General features: G+C 39.9%; 1 protein-coding gene and 1 pseudogene across 2 annotated transcripts in view; both read left to right on the top strand.

Moving 5' to 3' along the window:
- The first annotated feature begins 2,434 nt into the window (after nucleotides 1-2,434).
- LOC145499873 (uncharacterized) lies at nucleotides 2,435-11,788 on the top strand (annotated as a pseudogene). The gene is made up of 3 exons (XR_014051002.1): nucleotides 2,435-3,360; nucleotides 5,889-6,412; nucleotides 7,891-11,788. The product of XR_014051002.1 is annotated as an uncharacterized LOC145499873 (transcript).
- Nucleotides 11,789-17,100: 5,312 nt separating this feature from the next.
- Nucleotides 17,101-17,650, top strand: part of LOC145499805 (uncharacterized) — an 8,081-nt gene continuing 7,531 nt past the window's right edge. Inside the window, exon 1 of the mRNA XM_081479326.1 lies at nucleotides 17,101-17,650. This exon is cut by the window's right edge and continues 805 nt beyond it. Within this exon, the coding sequence (XP_081335452.1) occupies nucleotides 17,368-17,650 (283 nt within the window). The 5' untranslated portion in view covers nucleotides 17,101-17,367.

The following is a 17,650-nucleotide window of genomic DNA, read 5'->3' as shown; positions in this document are numbered from 1 at the left end:
GATTGGGAGTCTGTGTTTTGAGCTCCTCACGTGATCCGTACCGACTAGGTCAAGTTTGGACCTCAATTTCAAAGAAGAAGAGAGCCCTTCGTACAGTTTGTGTAATTTTGCCTTTTTAGCTGATTCAATGAATGACCAAATTTCTTCTGAGCAAAGAACTTGAGGCATCGCAACAAATTTGCATCGGCGTTTTACCTCGTTAGAAGCAGTCGTCCATGAATGACGTTTGAGAACAGTGTTTTTTTCTCTCCGCCGTTCGTTGCGACTTCTCCCCGTGATTTACTGTGAGAGAGCTTTATAGAATTAAAGCTCTCCTCGACTGACTCCATTTTCTTTAGTTAATTTGAATATTCCTCTCGGCTCAACTCTGTCAATTTCAACTTTTCAAGTCCACCCATCCACACCCACCTCCCCTCCCAGGGCATTTGACGGGCATTTGAAAGTTTGTTTCCACAAGGTTGCAAATGCCCCACCGTGGGGCAGCTGGTCCATCATCCGGGTGGGGCTGTGAGAAAAGTTCAAATGGGATACCGTGGGATAGCGTCAAAATTGTATTTTCTCGTAACTAATAGTAACATATGGTAACAGATTTTGCAGTGTACCCATGACCACTAACATAACATGGTATAATAGCGTAATAAAGATTGATTTCCACTGTTTCTCATGTACTCAACTTTTTTTGTTTAAAGCGTATTGAAATTGATATAAACATGCTAAAATTTACTGCACATCGGCTTCTGCACAGACAAAGCCAGACAATCTCGCAAAGTCGATGTTGGTAAAGAAAACACAGTGAAAAAAGGCTTATTCGGCTTATTCCAGTTTGTTTTAGTATCATAGTATTTATCATAAAAATGCAAATAACCTACCCTAGAAGCTTTATATTAAACCTTAACCAACGAGCCACAAATTCACAATCCTTCCCAGGAAAATCGTCATTCCCTTCTCGTCTCTATTTTTTCACGTATGGAAGACCAACATGAATTTATGGGGGTGGTGGTGAGGCGCGAGCAAGTATCCAATGTGTTGAATCTCAGAAAAAGAATTTGCGTCTACGTCCGTTACACAGAGTTTATCCTTTTGATATTTCAACCGTGCATAAGTGTTTTTTAGAAAAGTACCAATTTATAATTCTTTAGATTTGACCTAATTGTGAAATGCCTCACCCCCGGGCAGCCCTTGGCGAGCAAATACCCCATGGTGGGACCTACAGCCTGTCAAGTGCACGTCAAATGCCCGAGGGGGATGGGTGGGATTGGAACTGACAGGGTCTTTGTTACAATAAATACAGAAATTCTCGCGCGCTTATTGGCTAATTTTCATTGTTCATGATAAGCGGACAGACACAAGATTTTATAATTTATGCGATGTGTCAACGAGCGAGAGCGGACAATTTGACAATCTGTTCCTATAAATTAAAAAATAATAATAATTAATTGACTTCAGTTTTTCATGCGTCTGTCCTGTTATTGACAATGAATTTCGTCATAACATTGTCAAGGTAGTCTACAGCTACAAAGTTCATGGTCAATAACGGGACAGACGCATGAAAAAATGACGTCAATTTCGCTCTGGATTACAACAAATTAAATCTTTATCGACTTTATCGGTTGAAAGACGGTTGTCTCAGGAGATGTTATTAAACGGAACGGGTTTGTCGATATCTGACTACATCCCTGCACTGTACACAAATAATTTTCTTTGTTAGGGGACAGGGCTTTCCATTCGGAAACGTTTTTGTGGGAATCACGTCTGCTTTACGCGTCGATCGCGCGCGGGGCGGCCCGGAGCACATGGAAAATGAGAAATGTCAATCAAGTTTTTCGCGCCAAGAATTTACGCTCTGATTCACATCCCTGTAATGCGTGAAACAAGTTGACCTTTTGCGATTTATCACTCAGTTCTCTCAAGGAAGACGAGGTAATAAGAGAAGGATAAATAGGTTCCCACACTAGAAAAACAAAAGTGTCGTAAATCAGTTGTAAACAAAACTGACCCGGTTCAGTTCGAGCCTGCATATCCGTTTTATTTTCGCCATTGCTCTACGATCAGGAAGATACCGGAGACTGTTCAAGCTTCTGCTTATAATGCTGTCTTGTTGTTCAATCTTCTATGTTACCCTTGTTTTATTCAAGAAGAACAGTGTCGTACCCGATGAGGTACAAAAAACCAGCGATATAAGGGAAGTTCAAATAACAGTGAAAAGTGATACAGGGCCGGGTTGTTCAAAGCCTGATTAAGCTAACCCAGGATTAGCGAGAATTTTGATTTCATTTTTGTACATTTTCGGTGACCATTTTTTTTTTTTGTATTGTTTGTCCTTCAGTTTTGAGCTTCAGTGATCACAAACTACACAAAACATAAGCAGTGAAAAACATTTCTGTAGAAGAAAAATTGTTACCTCGGTTAACTTTTAATCCTGGGTTAGCGTTAACCGGCTTTCGAACAACCCGGCCCAGGTGGGGATGTCGTTGTAAAGGAACCAAAATCCATCGTTCCCTGTCAACAAGAAGGAATGAAAGATCGGCTAACGGTTTCCATCTGGCGAGATTTGTGCGGTGGCGAAGTGATAGTGTTGCAAAACTCGTCATTTTATCCTAGTTACCCTAACGAAAAGCTGATTCCTGATATTTCGGAGTTTAGCATAGTCGACGACCAAGCGGAATACGGTCAAACGATAGCTGGTTTCCTAAACCCAGCGAGGAGTGGATCATATCGCTTTGCGATAGCCTCCGATGATTCATCAGAGTTGTGGCTTAGTCCAAGCGAAAATCCTGAAGAAAAACAGCTAATTGCCAGTGTGTTTGTCGATGGGGCTGCAGGTTGGACGACAAAGAACGAGATAAATAAATATCCTAGTCAAATTTCGAGGGATATAGCGCTTCGCAACGGAGGTCGATATTACATCGAAGTCGTTCATAAACAAGGCGAAGGTGACGGATTTGTGCAAGGTTTTTGGTCAAATCCTGGTGTCACAGATTTTAAACTGATCAGCTCTGAATACCTATCGTCGTGTTCCCTTTCCCCAAAACAGGATGCCATGAACCAACTACTTGCTAAGCGTCTTGCAATCTCACAGACAGCGTGGGAAGAAGACTCGAACTTTTTCGCTCTTCCTTTGATTAGCGAAGCAGATTATCGTCCACAATGCGCGTACAAGTCTAGCTTTGTTCCCAAAGACAAGATCGCCAAATACAATTGGCTTTACCTAGTTGATCCATACAGCGTGTTTCCACAAGATGATACTTTTATGGGAAGCAAAGGAAATGTGTGGTCCTGGAGTAACAGAGTCGCTGATAGAGAAATAGTGCAATCGGGGGTGGACAAGATGATGGCCGCACTTTACGAGAAAACTGCCAAGTAAGTAAAAGTTTTGAAATTATCATTGTTAAAGCAACAACAATCTCGCGATATTGTACGGGATTCACAAGGAAAACAAGGCTAGACAATCTGCCCGTCAGCTGAGCTGTTTATTTGTAGTTATTTGTAGCTATCTTCACACTTTCTGTTGACTAAGGCATGCATTAGATGGGATTCCGATTGCGAGACGATGTTCTGTGAGCTATTTTTAAGCTGATTCGTTTAACACATGGCTATTTTGCAACGACCATCGTTAAGATTTTCTCAGAACCGTTAAATTTACGAACGTATTAATGTCAAAAAACCCATTGAAGGTTGTTTAAAGTGATTATATAAATAAGATTATGACTTAAGAAATGGAAAAACGTGCAGCGACATATCAATATTTTTTTGGACAAACAAATAACTTTAAATTGCTCAGTTCGCCTAAATATCGAACTGCCAACAAACAAAAATTGCTGTCGGTAAAAGCGATTCCTAAAAGTGAATTAAACTTGAATTTGGATCGGTTTTCCGAATAACTGAAAACAAACCGCACATTTTCAATAGTGCCTGTTTGAAGCTTTAGGCAATTTCCGTTCATGACATTTCAGCTTCTGTGTAAGTGCCGATTGTCTAGAGGCAAAGTTTACCCCTGACAGAGGCCTTTCTATGATGTTTTCTGGGTACCCTCTTGCTTTGAGGCGTTGTTTGAATTCCAAAAGGCTCTTTTCAAATGCTTTTTTGGAAGAGTTAGTTCTAAGTAATCTTATTGCTTTACCCTTGATGAAACCATTTTTTACCCGTGGTGGGTAGCACTAGGCGAAGTGCGTGAATTGGAGAATAAAGGTAAAGACAGACCGGCACGGACTCCCCAGGTCGCTTTTGTGGTCGCGTCACAGAAGGGCCATTCAAACTTTGCAAACGTCACCTCTTCATTCCTCAATCTTGGCATAAAGGAAGAGGCAGATCACGTGATCAAAATGGCGGGGAAAAACCGGCTAAAGGCGCGCAAAGGGTGGATCCTGGCTTGGATCTTAGCTCGGATCCTAGCTCGAATGCTGGCTCGAATCCTGGCTCGGATCCTGGCTCGGATCCTAGCTCGGATCCTAGCTCGGATCCTGGCTCGAATCCTGGCTCGGATCCTGAGTCGGATCTTGGCTTTAGCGCTTTATTCTTAGTTTGGAGCTTACATTTGTGCACCATGCAGTCGTTCCTCCTTCACGCGACTGTCAGTCAGGGCTCAACTATTAAGCAAAACTGAAAAAAACTATCAGGGGCCACCTATATTTTGATAAAACTTCCTTTTGCAACGCTCAGTAAAGCTTTTATCTGTAATGTTTTGGGAACAGTACGATTTAGTATGTAAGATATCACTAAAAACAGACATTTGTTAAAACTCTCAAGCACAAGTTTTCCACGCCGAAAGCATTTTAATGGCTTTTAGCGCCAAAAAAGTTTTACAATGAAGGCTTGTGCTGTATTTTATTGTCGGCAAATTGCTGAAAAACATTCTCTAAAATTGCCGCTATACATTACTCTACTGAATACCTCGAAAGGTTGATACCAGTTTATCATTGTTTTCGTCTTCCCCGCTGATTCAGCTTAGGTTTTTCACAAATAGTATCGGGATATTTTTGAGATATTTAAAAGTTTCCGAGATATCTAGAAATATTAAGATATTAAGAAAACTTGAGGATACGAAATATTCACAGTTGTTTTTTTTAATTTTGGCCAATTATCCCTGTGTTTTCTTGCTATTTTCTTGAAACAATACTCACTCCTATGCCAGAAACAACCCAATTCAGCGATTTTCCACTCCAAAATGTATTCCATATCACTGAAAGCGCTGAAGCAGCAATTTTCCAAAAAGCGGATGCTGGAAACGTGGAAGTGCCTGAGAAACGAACTGTTTTATTAAGAACTTGATGTTTGACTTTTACAGATCGACTTCTACTTGCTTTGCCTGCCTGCTTGCCTACCAGTTAGCATACCTCCCCGACCTTGCTTGCTCGGCTTGACTAAAAAGACCGACCGACCTACCGACAAGCCGACCGACTCCACCGATTGACTGACTGAGAGAGTAATTAGACTTAAGAAGGAATCCACCTGAAGTTCGAGTAACAAGTGGACAAAAACGTTGTTCCAAGATTATTAGTATCGTGTTGCAAATTGCAAACCGGGTCTGTGACTGTTTTAAATATCTTCTCAAACGAAATCATTTCTAACAACACCTTTGAAATATCGAAACCAAATTTTGAAGTTCATATGAAACACTTGATAGAACTGGTGAAATGACACTGGTGATGAAATTTTACCGGTGGTTAAACAATTTCTGTGAACTTTAAATTTTTTTTTTCGAGTTTCTATGGGAAATTGTTTTCGGTGTTATTTCAGGTAATTATTTATATCTTTAACTTTTAGATTGAATGCAAAAAGGATTTTAATATACTTAATATTATTCTGGTATATGATTTTGGTCCTCTAAAAACTGACATTGCTCGATGTCATATCAGATTTCATCCTAATTTGTCTCGTTTCCTGTCCAGGGACTTCTTTTTAAGGAGAATCTACAGAGTTACGCAAAAGTCTGATCCTGTTAATGGCGACCCTTTCTCTGTCGACGTGGAAGTTGGTTTACAGCACAGCAACCAATCATTTCGTTTGTCAGAACACGTCTATCAGAAAAAGGGAAGTGACAAGTTGTGTTTTCCTGGAGGAATCAACTGGAACAGCAAAGCCATGGTGTACTTCATACTTCCTGTCAAAGACCAGGGACGGTGGGTCTATCATTTTATCAATGAACTCACTGTTGCCAGCATATTAACCGGTGATATGAACTTCCACGCACGTCGTTGTGGCCGACTTTGAAAGTCAGGATATCGAAATGACCAAAGCTTTTAACACTTCTCTGTTCCGCAGCAGACACACCATTGTTAGTTTGAAGGGTAAATTCTATAAGACACTCGCGCTAAACGAGGCTGTCGCTCGTGTTCCAAGCGAGCATGATATACTGTTTCTGTATGATCTTCACATCGATGTGCCCGTAGACATTGTGAACAGCGTCAGAAAGGTAACGTAAAGTGTAAATGTAATTAGGTTGTAAGCAGTTTCTGTAAGAGTCTTGAGCAATGTTAGCGAAGTTCGAATGCGCGACCTAAGAGGGCACGAAAGCACGGCCCACCAGAAAAAGAGAGAGAGAGAGAGAGGGGGGGGGGGGGTGGGAACCAAAAGTTGCGTCCTGTTTCTTCAACTTCACTTGCTCATATCACGTTTGCTCAAGTCACGTGTTCTCGGTTTTCACGGCCCAGTGTTCGACTGATCTAATCAGAGATTGCTCGTAGTTTTTAATGGAGTGGCAACTAAACAAGAGAGGGCGTGGACTCAGGGGGTTTCATTAAGGGCCGGGCACCAGGCAAATTGACCAGCTGTAAGGAAGATTTTGCCCACCTGGTTTGACCTTCTAAAGGGAAGTTTTTTTTATAACAAAGTACAGTTTAAAAAGTTTTGTCCCCCCCCCCCCCCCCGCCCCTGTGAAAACAAATTGCCCTCCAGCTGAAAATGTCAATGAAATCCCTGCATGGTCGATGATTTCTGTGCAGCAGAAAAAAATTAATTTGTGAAAAGAGGTTCCTGGCTATCTGCTTATGTACTTTCGCTGGGGATGAAGGAGGAGGCGCCTGCAAAAACCTATGTTCTCCACCAGGGTCCTCAGGGTGAACGCAGACCTTAGCAGCTCAAGCATCTAACATCATATCTACAGTGTAACGAAAAACTGCTGGGGATAAGTGTAGGACTGAAATTGGCTTGTACATATGGATGCTGATGACGGTAACATAGGGCGCTTGGAACAATCCCGCTTCTGATTGGCATTTAGGGATTAATTAAAAACTCTCTCTGAGACGGGCGGATTTGTTAGCAGTTAGGATACAGAGTTTCTCAGACAAGCGCCGATTGAGTCCGGGTTTGCTGGTTTGATAATGCACAGCCAGTGGTGTAATCAGTGTTAGTATTCTTTAGTCCCCAGATATATTTGGAAGGAATGGTGACCTGTCAGTGTTTTCGGTGATCCAAAGAGCTGTTTTAAAATTTCTCCTCTTGATGTTTTCGCCGTGCGAGGAACTGAGGAAAAACGTTTTTCTTTTATCGGTTTTAATTACCGGTTTTAATTTAAGGTTTCAAAGCAACTAGTTTTGGAATTATAACAGTTTCACGAGGCGTGAGAGTAATGAATGTTTTTGCTTTTATTACAATCTGAATGCGTTTGTATCACGATTTCAACGCTCACACCTTCAGGCATTGTGTAATTTTATTTGGGCAAAAACGTCACTCCTCCTCCCTACCCTTTAAGCCCGAAGGTGCTCGAACGCCTATGACCGGATCTGCAATAGCTTTACAGACGAAATCGTTAACAAAGCGCAAAATGCTTATGTATAAAAGTTAAAACATCGTTTTACATAGTTTTCGCTTTTGCCCTTCAGCACGTAAGCTTTTTGTACCACTACTACACGCTCAACTTTGCGCGTTATCTGTTTCTTAGTAATCTTTCAGAACACCATTGAGGGACGAATTGCCTATTTTCCTGTCGTTGGTCGCTTAGATTGTAACAGCTCGTCTGAGGATCACAGAGGCTTCTGGCAACTTGACGGGTTTGGCGTGCTTAGTATATACAAGTCTGACTGGACAAGGTTTGGCGGTAAGAGGAGTTCAGACTGGTACGGAAGTGACAATCAGAATAAACTAAAGGCTGGACGAAGCTGGAACTGCAATACTGCCGCAATGCAAAGCCTGTTCAACCTGCTAACCAAATATGACAAACATTTTTTGCACCTGATAAAGTTTCTAAAGGCTTCTAAATAATTGTTTGCGGTTTCCAAAAGTTGACAACTGAAATCAAACAGCCATTTCATTCACCTGGTCCCGAACCAGTCAAAAACAAAACAGCGGCGGATCTAGGGGAGGGGTCCGGGAGGCCGCCCCCCCCCCCCCATTATTTTGCGTAAAAAAAAGAAAAAATCACAGAAGGAAGAAAGCCGGCTGGGCAAGCAAGACAAAACCGCCACCCCCGCCCTTCTCCTTTAGCTCAAGGTCTGGGTCCGCCTCTGAGAACATACATTTATTGAAGTTCCCCCACCGCGGCTGTTCAGCCACAATGTAAAAAATAGTCATGAATAAATTACTTTATAAAAGTATAAAAATGAACATGGACAAAATGCTGCCCGAGGCCTGCATTTTCAAGACCTTGGTCACCGGTTTTCATTATACGGACCTCACAGCCGACCAATAACATATATATCTTCGATACAGTCGAACCTTCACTAACGGCCATCTCTCTACAACGGCCATCTGTCAAGAACGGGCGCTTTTCAGTTTTATCCAGGTGGACGGTCCATTCATTGAGACACAAAACTTGATCCGAACCGCGTGTCGTTTGTCTCTGTTTCTGTTTGGTTTCTGTTTTATTGATGTATCAGGATTTTGATTGTGTAGCATATTTTCATGCTACACTAAGCAATTTTCATAAGATAAAAATGTTTAACTCCGCGAAAAAAAAAGTGTCATATTACACTTCTACCACCTGATAACCTGTTCCAAGCTCTCGGTCAATGAGGACGATCGAAAAAGCGGGCGGGTGACGAGCGGGACCAGCGACGAGTGGCATCCGGGAGAGAAAAGGAGAGGGCGGGATACCTTTCCTTGTCTCTCGCAGACCCCACCCGCCCGCTTTTTCGATCGTCCCCACTGACCGAGAGACTGGAACAGGCTAACCACCCCACAACGGCCACCTCTCTACAACAGTTACTTTCCTCTGTCTGCAAGGTGGCTGTTATGAAGAGATTTGACTGTGTTTTTTTTTTCATTTATGGGCCAGATATGATACCAACTGAATAGTTTTTCTTTAATTGTTGGAGTACCTTTTGACTTGTTAGTAGCAGTAAGCCAGTCAATTATGTTGTTGTTTGCAAAGGTCTTTACAAAGATGTCAATTGATTCTTTCTCACCACAGTAGAGGCATTCGTCTTCCGTTTTATACCATATCAATAAAGCTCTTTTTTGGTGACTATAATTCTTATGGATTAATTTAAACTGGAACTCCTTCGAGTTTTTCTCCTGCAGATGTTTTTCAGCGAGGTGATCTTTTTTCCAGGCGTACCCATCTCACCTCAATTCACTTTGTTGTTCCATCTCCTTGGTCCAGTCTGACTAACCGTGTGAATATCGGTTTTATAACTCTAAATGCAGCGAAATCTGCATTTGACTTTCGATTCTAGTTACTATTTAAACAGGGTCACTCCCCGAGCTCATTTGGGAGAATTTATCTTGGACCATCATGGCTATAAAACAACCAACAAATGAGCACTTTTAAAACAACTGAATGTCTAGTTGTTGGCAAATTTATATCTATTCATTTATCAAAGCAGAGATGTATCAACTCCCACTTTCCAGCACATGTTCTCTTCAACATTTGCCAGGCAGCAGACACATAGCCCTAAATTGCATACACACACTAGGCACACTGCTGGGGCCATAGCCTTCAATAGGAGAGAGGGATTAGGCGGATGGGCGTGGTTTCGTTCCAGGGACGTATCTGCATCTTCACTGAGGGAGAGAGTGTTTCCGGAGAAATTAAAAGCAATCAAATAAACTTTAATAATCAGCCAGCAAGAACGACCCACCCACTTGATTTCTTAGGCATACTGAGTTAATCGAACTTCTGAATAGCCGTTATTGCAGTTGAGTCTGTGGTCCGATTTCTGTTGTAAATGCAGCACACAAATGAGGCAAAAGGGCCAATACAAAACAGAATTGACCCTATCAGGTCAACCCGTTTGTATATCAAACCGCTGATAACGAACACAACAGCTATTCATAGAACCCTTAATTTTCACCTTGAACCAATCCGTCGCGTTAATCCAAGACCCGAGGCAAATCCTTGTGAGTCTCGTTATTTCTTTGGCCCGACGACGACATAATCACTTATCTCCAACTTAACGTCAACTGGACATTTAGGACAGACCCACCGGTACCAACGTAATTTATTGATTTTAAAGGAGGGACCGCTTTTTCGTAAATCAAACCAAATCAAGTTTTCTCCTACCTGTTCTGACGAAATATCTGCGTGTCTTCTTCGTCCAATTGACGCGTTTTATTTCCAGCTATAGTATTCTGAAGAGTAGAATGGTCGCTACAAGGCCTCGAAAGGCCGCCATGTTTACAAATGCCTTTACCTGCTATTGAAAGTTACTTGGAATTCCATGTATTTATTATTCCAAATACGGTCAATTTTACCCACGTAACACCCTAGGGATTATGCACTTCCTAATTGGTTCCTAAGAGAAAATGTTTGTGACATTAGGAAAGCGTCTTTCTCAAGTTTGACCAGCAAAAGGCAAATCACGACCCGCCCTTCAACTCCCCACATCTTCGGGTGAAGCTCCAATGAAGACTGTAGGTATTTGGCCCCACGTCGCCAAGAACTTTGTTTCCTTTTCCTTCCTGGTGACACCTCGTTCTGGCCCCGTTGGGGCCAAATACCACTGCAACCCTTCGTCGCTCCTTGTCGACTAACACTTCGACCGGAGTGATGCGCCCATCTCTTATTAAGAACAAAGGATTCAAACAGAATGTGATACTGATCAACGGCATTCCACTTGCTATCTATTTTCTTCACGTATGTTTTACTTTTCCTGACCTCTTTTCAAATGTGTCACGATGGCACTTGCAAGTGAAAAGTTCCTGTTTTCGTTACGCGTGTGACCTACTCAAAAAGAAGTGAACTTTATTTCTTTAAAACTTGATCAAAAATGTCCTGCACCAACCTCCATATCCTTTACCGCCTTACCCCTTCTCACACCTCGTAATAAACATCCAGTTGATGCTAAGCGAGGAACAAGTTAACATCGGGGCCTCTCAGTGGCGGACGCAGCAGTTAGACTTAATTCTCTTTCAGAACTTTCGAGAAGATTGAAATATGGTTAGAATACAGGAACTGAAGAATTTGTGATCTTCCGATTACAGCTGATAAACCGCTTTCTAGTACAATCTGAGAAGTTCAACGACATCCTAGCGCCCGATAGCTTTTCGGTTTTGTTGGAAAGTGTCGAAGAGATAGCAAGGGTTCAACAGGCTTGACAGTCTCTATGCTATACCAGTGTAAAACATTCCAGAAACCTTCATTTGCGTCATCAAACTAGATTCCATTTGAGCGGTTTTCATTTGAGCGCTGAAAAGTTATTGGCTTTACATCATGCAATTTCGCTACACAATTACCTCACGAAACTCGCTCCACTTTTTATCCAATTAGAAGTAAAACCAAAACCAATCGGGATTCGTTCGCACTCGTTTTCGCGTCAGCTACGGGTTGATTGGATTGTCTGTGTCTTTTGTGATTGGCTAGATCTAGAGAGACTACTTCTGGTTTTGGTTTTATGTCACTCAAATGAAAACCGCTCTAATAATTTTCAAAAAGGAAACAACATTTTTCATTTTACAAAATATGTTTCGACATTTCTATGTCACCTTCAGTTGCAAATGTTCGACGGTTGATGTAATAATTATATTAATATCATGGGTGACAAATTACTCCTTAATTTTGGCGCGAAATTTCAGCGTTAATTCATAATTTCACATTTAAAATTATAAAATTACTATGGCCATATTTCTTGTATCTCGATCAGTTTTAAGATGGCGTCGAGATTTAAGACGGTGACCATTGAAGAAGATACGGAATTAAAAGAAGCGGCAGAAAAATTAAATACGTGAAAGAGCACAATTAACTGGGTGAGGGTTTTTGAGAAGTGGTGAGACGAAAATAGACTTGAGAGAAACCTAGAGATGAATCTTCCTGAGCAGTTGGATGACTGAAGTACTCGAGCGGTTTTACGCCTTCGTGTGTAAACAAGACGGAACCGATTACGAACCTGGGTCCCTAAAACTGATTATCTAACCACTCAGTCTGGAAAACGGTGGTCAGAAAGCTGAAGGCCAAGGGAGTTCCAAACTCAGTGGCCACGTTTACAATTTCCACAACTGTAATGTGGTGATACACCAAGGACATGCCGGGCAGGCTAATATGGGGCGCCGTTTGTAAATTTATTATTTAGACCGAATTTATGCCATTTCCCCCTTATTTATAAATAATTGGAAATGCCACAAAATTTGTTCATAAATAAGACACAAGAACTTGTCCGTTGATATGTAAATAATTATTTTAGGTACGTCCTGATTTATAAATAATCTTTTACCATAGAGTTATTATATATAAATAACAAACTAAACAACTTCAATTATTTATAAATCAGGACATCTCTAAAATAGTTATTTACATATCATAAAGTTTGTAAATCCCATTATTTATAAATAAATTACTTCGCCGGGAGTGTAAATTCATTGTTTAGAAATAATAAATTTCACCTCGCCGAGTGTAAATTTATTATTTATAAATAATGAACTTTACAGAGTGTGTAAATTCATTATTTACAAATAATGAATTTCACCTCGCCGAGTGTAAATTTATTATTTATAAATAATGAACTTCACTGAGTGTGTAAATTCATTATTTAGAAATAATGAATTTCACCTCACCGACTGTAAATTTACTATTTATAAATAATGAACTTCTCTGAGTGTGTAATTTCATTATTTAGAAATAATGAAGTTTCATCTCGCCGACTGTAAATTTATTATTTAGAAATAATGAATTTAACCGTGTGTGTAAATTCATTATTTAGAAATTCATTGTTTAGAGATAATGAAGTTTCATCTTGCCGAGGGTAAATTTATTACTTAGAAATAATGAACTTCATTGAGTATGTAAATTCATTATTTAGAAATAATGAAAGTATGAATGGCTGACCCAGCGTCTCTTGCCCGATCGATTTCGGAGGCTGTTTCTATTTCTAAATAATGAATTTACATACTCAGTGAAGTTCATTATTTAGAAGTAATAAATTTACACTCGGCGAGATGAAACTTCATTATTTGTAAATAGTGAATTTACACACACGGTTAAATTCATTATTTCTAAATAATAAATTTACACTCGGCGAGGTGAAACTTCATTATTTCTAAATAATGAATTTACACACTCAGTGAAGTTCATTATTTCTAAATAATAAATTTACACTCGGCGAGGTGACATTTATTATTTCTAAATAATGAATTTACACACTCAGTGAAGTTCATTATTTATAAATAATAAATTTACACTTGGCGAGGTGAAATTCATTATTTCTAAATAATGAATTTACACACTTAGTGAAGTTCATTATCTATAAATAATTAATTTACACTCCCGGCGAAGTAGTTTATTTATAAATAATGGGATTTACAAACTTTATGATATGTAAATAACTATTTTAGAGATGACCTGATTTATAAATAATTGAAGTTGTTTAGTTTGTTATTTATATATAATAACTCTATGGTAAAAGATTATTTATAAATCAGGACGTACCTAAAAAAATTATTTACATATCAACGGACAAGTTCTTGTGTCTTATTTATAAACAAATTTTGTGGCATTTCCAATTATTTATAAATAAGGGGAAAATGGCATAAATTCGGTCTAAATAATAAATTTACAAACGGCGCCCCATAGGCTAACGCTTCGTGCACAACAAGCTGCGATGTATAATTTGTCCCCAACCATGCTCCTTGCCAGCTCTGAAGGTTTTTCAACTTTGTGCATTTTCGCTTGACTTTCATTCAGGCAAGTTTTCTTAGACCATAAAGTAAATTTTTAGTGATAATTTTACTTCAAAACAAACTGTCAAAACTTTATATGGCCTCGTGCAAAATTTTAGTTTCAGCTCATTTCAACGAGCGCCGTTGTCATTTCATTCATCAGTTCATGACGAATTAGAACCAATCATTTAAGAAAGGTTTGACAGTTGCCTTAATTTTGAAACATTATGAACAAGCACGAAGAATTCGAAAGGTCTTTTTTGAGAAGAAACTCAGAAAATTACGAACTTTAGCAATAATGTGTGCTTTAAACTAAAACTATATTCTTCCTAATGTTCTCGGTTTTCTGGCGATAGAATAAGCCAGTAAAAAAGTTACGGTTGTGAGCGTAATTTGTCACCCACGATATTAAAAGGTAATCAAATGGTTTTCTCGTGAAATTAGGAAATAATTTCACTTGCGTTTTGTCAAAATTCTGATAATTTCCCGAGCCTTAGCTTTAGGCTCGGGAAATTATCAGAATTTTGACAAAACGCAAGTGAAATTATTTCCTAATTTCACGAGAAAACCATTTGATTACACATACTAATACAACCGAAAAGTGGATAGTTGTCGTCAGCAGTAGCTCAGTTTGATGGGACAAAATAATTAAGAGTAGACATCTAGAGAAATTTTGGCTATGAGCGAAGAGCTCATAGCTGCTTTAATATACAACAATCCATTGCAAAACTACATTAACAATAATAACAAATGGTATTCCCATCAAAGGTGAGGGCAATGAACCGCTAAAAAATCGAAATAACAGCGTGATAGAGCGGTTTTCAATTGATCTCAAACCGTAGTAAAAAACCAAAACAAAAACCAAAGTGATACCTGATTACTTTTGACACTTAACTGAAAACCGCCCTAAAACAAAGGGAGGAGAGACAATAAGACAGGGGAGGAAGTGGTTTGAAAAGGTTGAGAACAGAATGTCCAGCAGACTTGAGACTAGATCAGTGAAAGCACCTGGTGATAACAGCCCAGGGGGGATATCCCCCCTGGGAGACTCCCATATAAAAAGGACAGGGGTGCTCGTTGTACCTTTTAGGGGTGAAAAAAGCTGTTTTGGTACCTGTTAGGCAGTTCAACCCCAAAAGGTCCGCAGTGGGAACTTTTGCGGAAAACATCTGACAGGGGACAAATGATGCTTTATTTTAGAATTAGTACTTCTTAGGGGTGAAAAAAATTTCAAGCCACGCCCACAGAACAGGATCTTGGTACCTATTTCCGACAGGCACCCCCGTTCTTTCTATATTGGAGCTGTTCTCCGGGTGATATTCATTAATCATTAATTATCAAGCTTACGTTTTTCTTCTTGTGGATGTTTTAACTCTAAGTTGCTATGAAGTAGCAGTAATTACAGATTTGCGATCACCTCTTTTCAGTTGTGACGTGCATTACAAATGGGTTGCCCGTTACCCTCATTTCGCCTGGTTCTCACTACATGTACGACATAAACACAGGAATGATGAGTATGAAATGTTTAATCAAGCAACCAGAACGATGATCCTGCTAGTATACGTACGTTGGATCAATAGTGATCTAATCGGCTTCACAAAGAAAATGAAGAATATAAAAGCAGAAACCGAAACAACGTAGGATAATGTTTTTTAAAATGCCGGCCAAACCAGCCTTCTTCAGGTACAATAAAAATTTCACATTGGAAAGGGTGTATTTGTAGTGATTACGGTATTTGCGTAATTATCATTCACCGCCAAATTCACGAGACAGTTTGCTCATAGAGCACTTTAATTATTGTAAAAGACCCAATCGCGTGTCCTTGCTCTCCGTTTCTGCTCGTTTCCTGTTTTATTAATATATTTTGATTTTGTTGCGTATTGATATGCTACAACAAGCATTTTAACAAACGAAAATGCTGTACTCGCCGAAAAAAAACTAGTTTCACCTTTACCTCCCTGTGATGGCCATCTCTCAAACAGCCATTTTCCTCTGTCCTCAAGGTGGCCGGCGATGTGGAGAGGTTCCACTGAACTTCACGATACCTGATACCTTGCTCTTGCCGTTACATTTGCTGTTCACTTCGCAGTCCGCGGTTCATGTTTTAACCTCAAGACTAGGCTCTACTTCCAGCCGCACTCCTTCCCTGACAAAGACTGGACGCGAGAGGGCGGCGGAAATCGAGCCTACCTCAAGACCTGCCTCTTGTGCTAAATGATTTGCGTCAGCATTTCGATTCAAGACCGCAAAATCGTTGAGAACTCACGTTAAGGCTATAGCTTTATTTTTGAGAGCTTTAACACTTACAGTAAGCAAACGATAATTTTTTTTAACTGACTTGGTTCTCTATCACGGCGGGCGCCCTTGACCTACTTACTTCGTTTCTGTAATTTTCCAAATGACTTCTGTCAGTATTAGTTGAGACTCCACAAGAGTGTTTTGTTGGATATTCTGGATTGATGTTCCTGTTTTTCCCGATAGCTCCCATCCTTACTTTCATCGATCAAGGAGAGCACATGGAAAACAGCGCATCTTGATTTTTCCATTCGGGCATAACTACAATTCCTTGCGTCTTTGATCTTACCGTTACCACAATTCCTTGCGTTTCGCAAAAGCCCCTACAATGTGACATTTTCCCGATTAGATAGCTGCCTCGTTCGCTCGCTTCAGGCTCACTCACACTAAGCACAAGTTCAAAATGCTAGAAACAGCACGACGGCGTGCACAGAAGAGTTTGATTGACATATTTGGAAACCCGAGATGAATGTCTCTATAGAATGTCAAGTTTAAATTAAAATGCCGATTGTTTCAAATTAATATTCAAATGTTGTAGAAAGGTTTTAAATTAATAAAAGAATGTTTAACCTGATTAATCGAATGTTTTAATTTAACTAACTATTGACCAGTATTTTTAAATAGTTTGTTTGGAGCTTATGATTGAATGTTAGCTAATGTTCTAATTTTAACGGTCTTACATGAATGTTTTGCAGGTTGAAACTTTATAATTAATGCTGTAATGCACCAGTGATGCTCGTTTGTTTGAATAAAAACTGATCAACTGAATGTGGGCGCTACTAGGTTACCGTACAGGCGACTGTAACAACGCCTGTAGAAAACTTTGACGGTTCAATTTGCATAGAATTGCGACAATGTCTATAGCGGGAGATTAACTTTGTTTGAGAACACTTCTCGACATTTCACTTGGGTCCAACTACTGTAAGAGCTTTACCTCTGCACAGCCAAAACTGTCCGCACATATCGGATTGTAAGGGGTTAACCACAAGTGTCAGTAAAGGTAAAGCCGGATTCCACCGACCTTCTTCACTCTGTTTGAAATACAAGATGGTGGCAAGACTGATCTTCTCACCTGTTTATCGGTTTAATCCTCCCCAAGGCGCTTTTTGGTTGTCTGTACGATCACGAAGACTCAGACGACTGCTCAAGCTTCTGATAATAATACTCTCTTGTTGTTCAATCTTCTATTTTGCTTCTATTTTATTAAAAGAGAGCAGTGTCTTCTTCACTAGTGAATCTGGAGAGCATTTCACCGACGAGGAACAAAAACCCACTTGTGAAGACGGAAGAAACGGTCGACTGACAGTTTCCATCTGGCGCGATTTGTGCG

The sequence above is a fragment of the Orbicella franksi genome, chromosome 10 (assembly GCF_964199315.1).
Source record: "Orbicella franksi chromosome 10, jaOrbFran1.1, whole genome shotgun sequence".
Lineage (NCBI taxonomy): Eukaryota > Metazoa > Cnidaria > Anthozoa > Scleractinia > Merulinidae > Orbicella > Orbicella franksi.
This window is presented reverse-complemented; position numbering and strand designations above follow the sequence as displayed.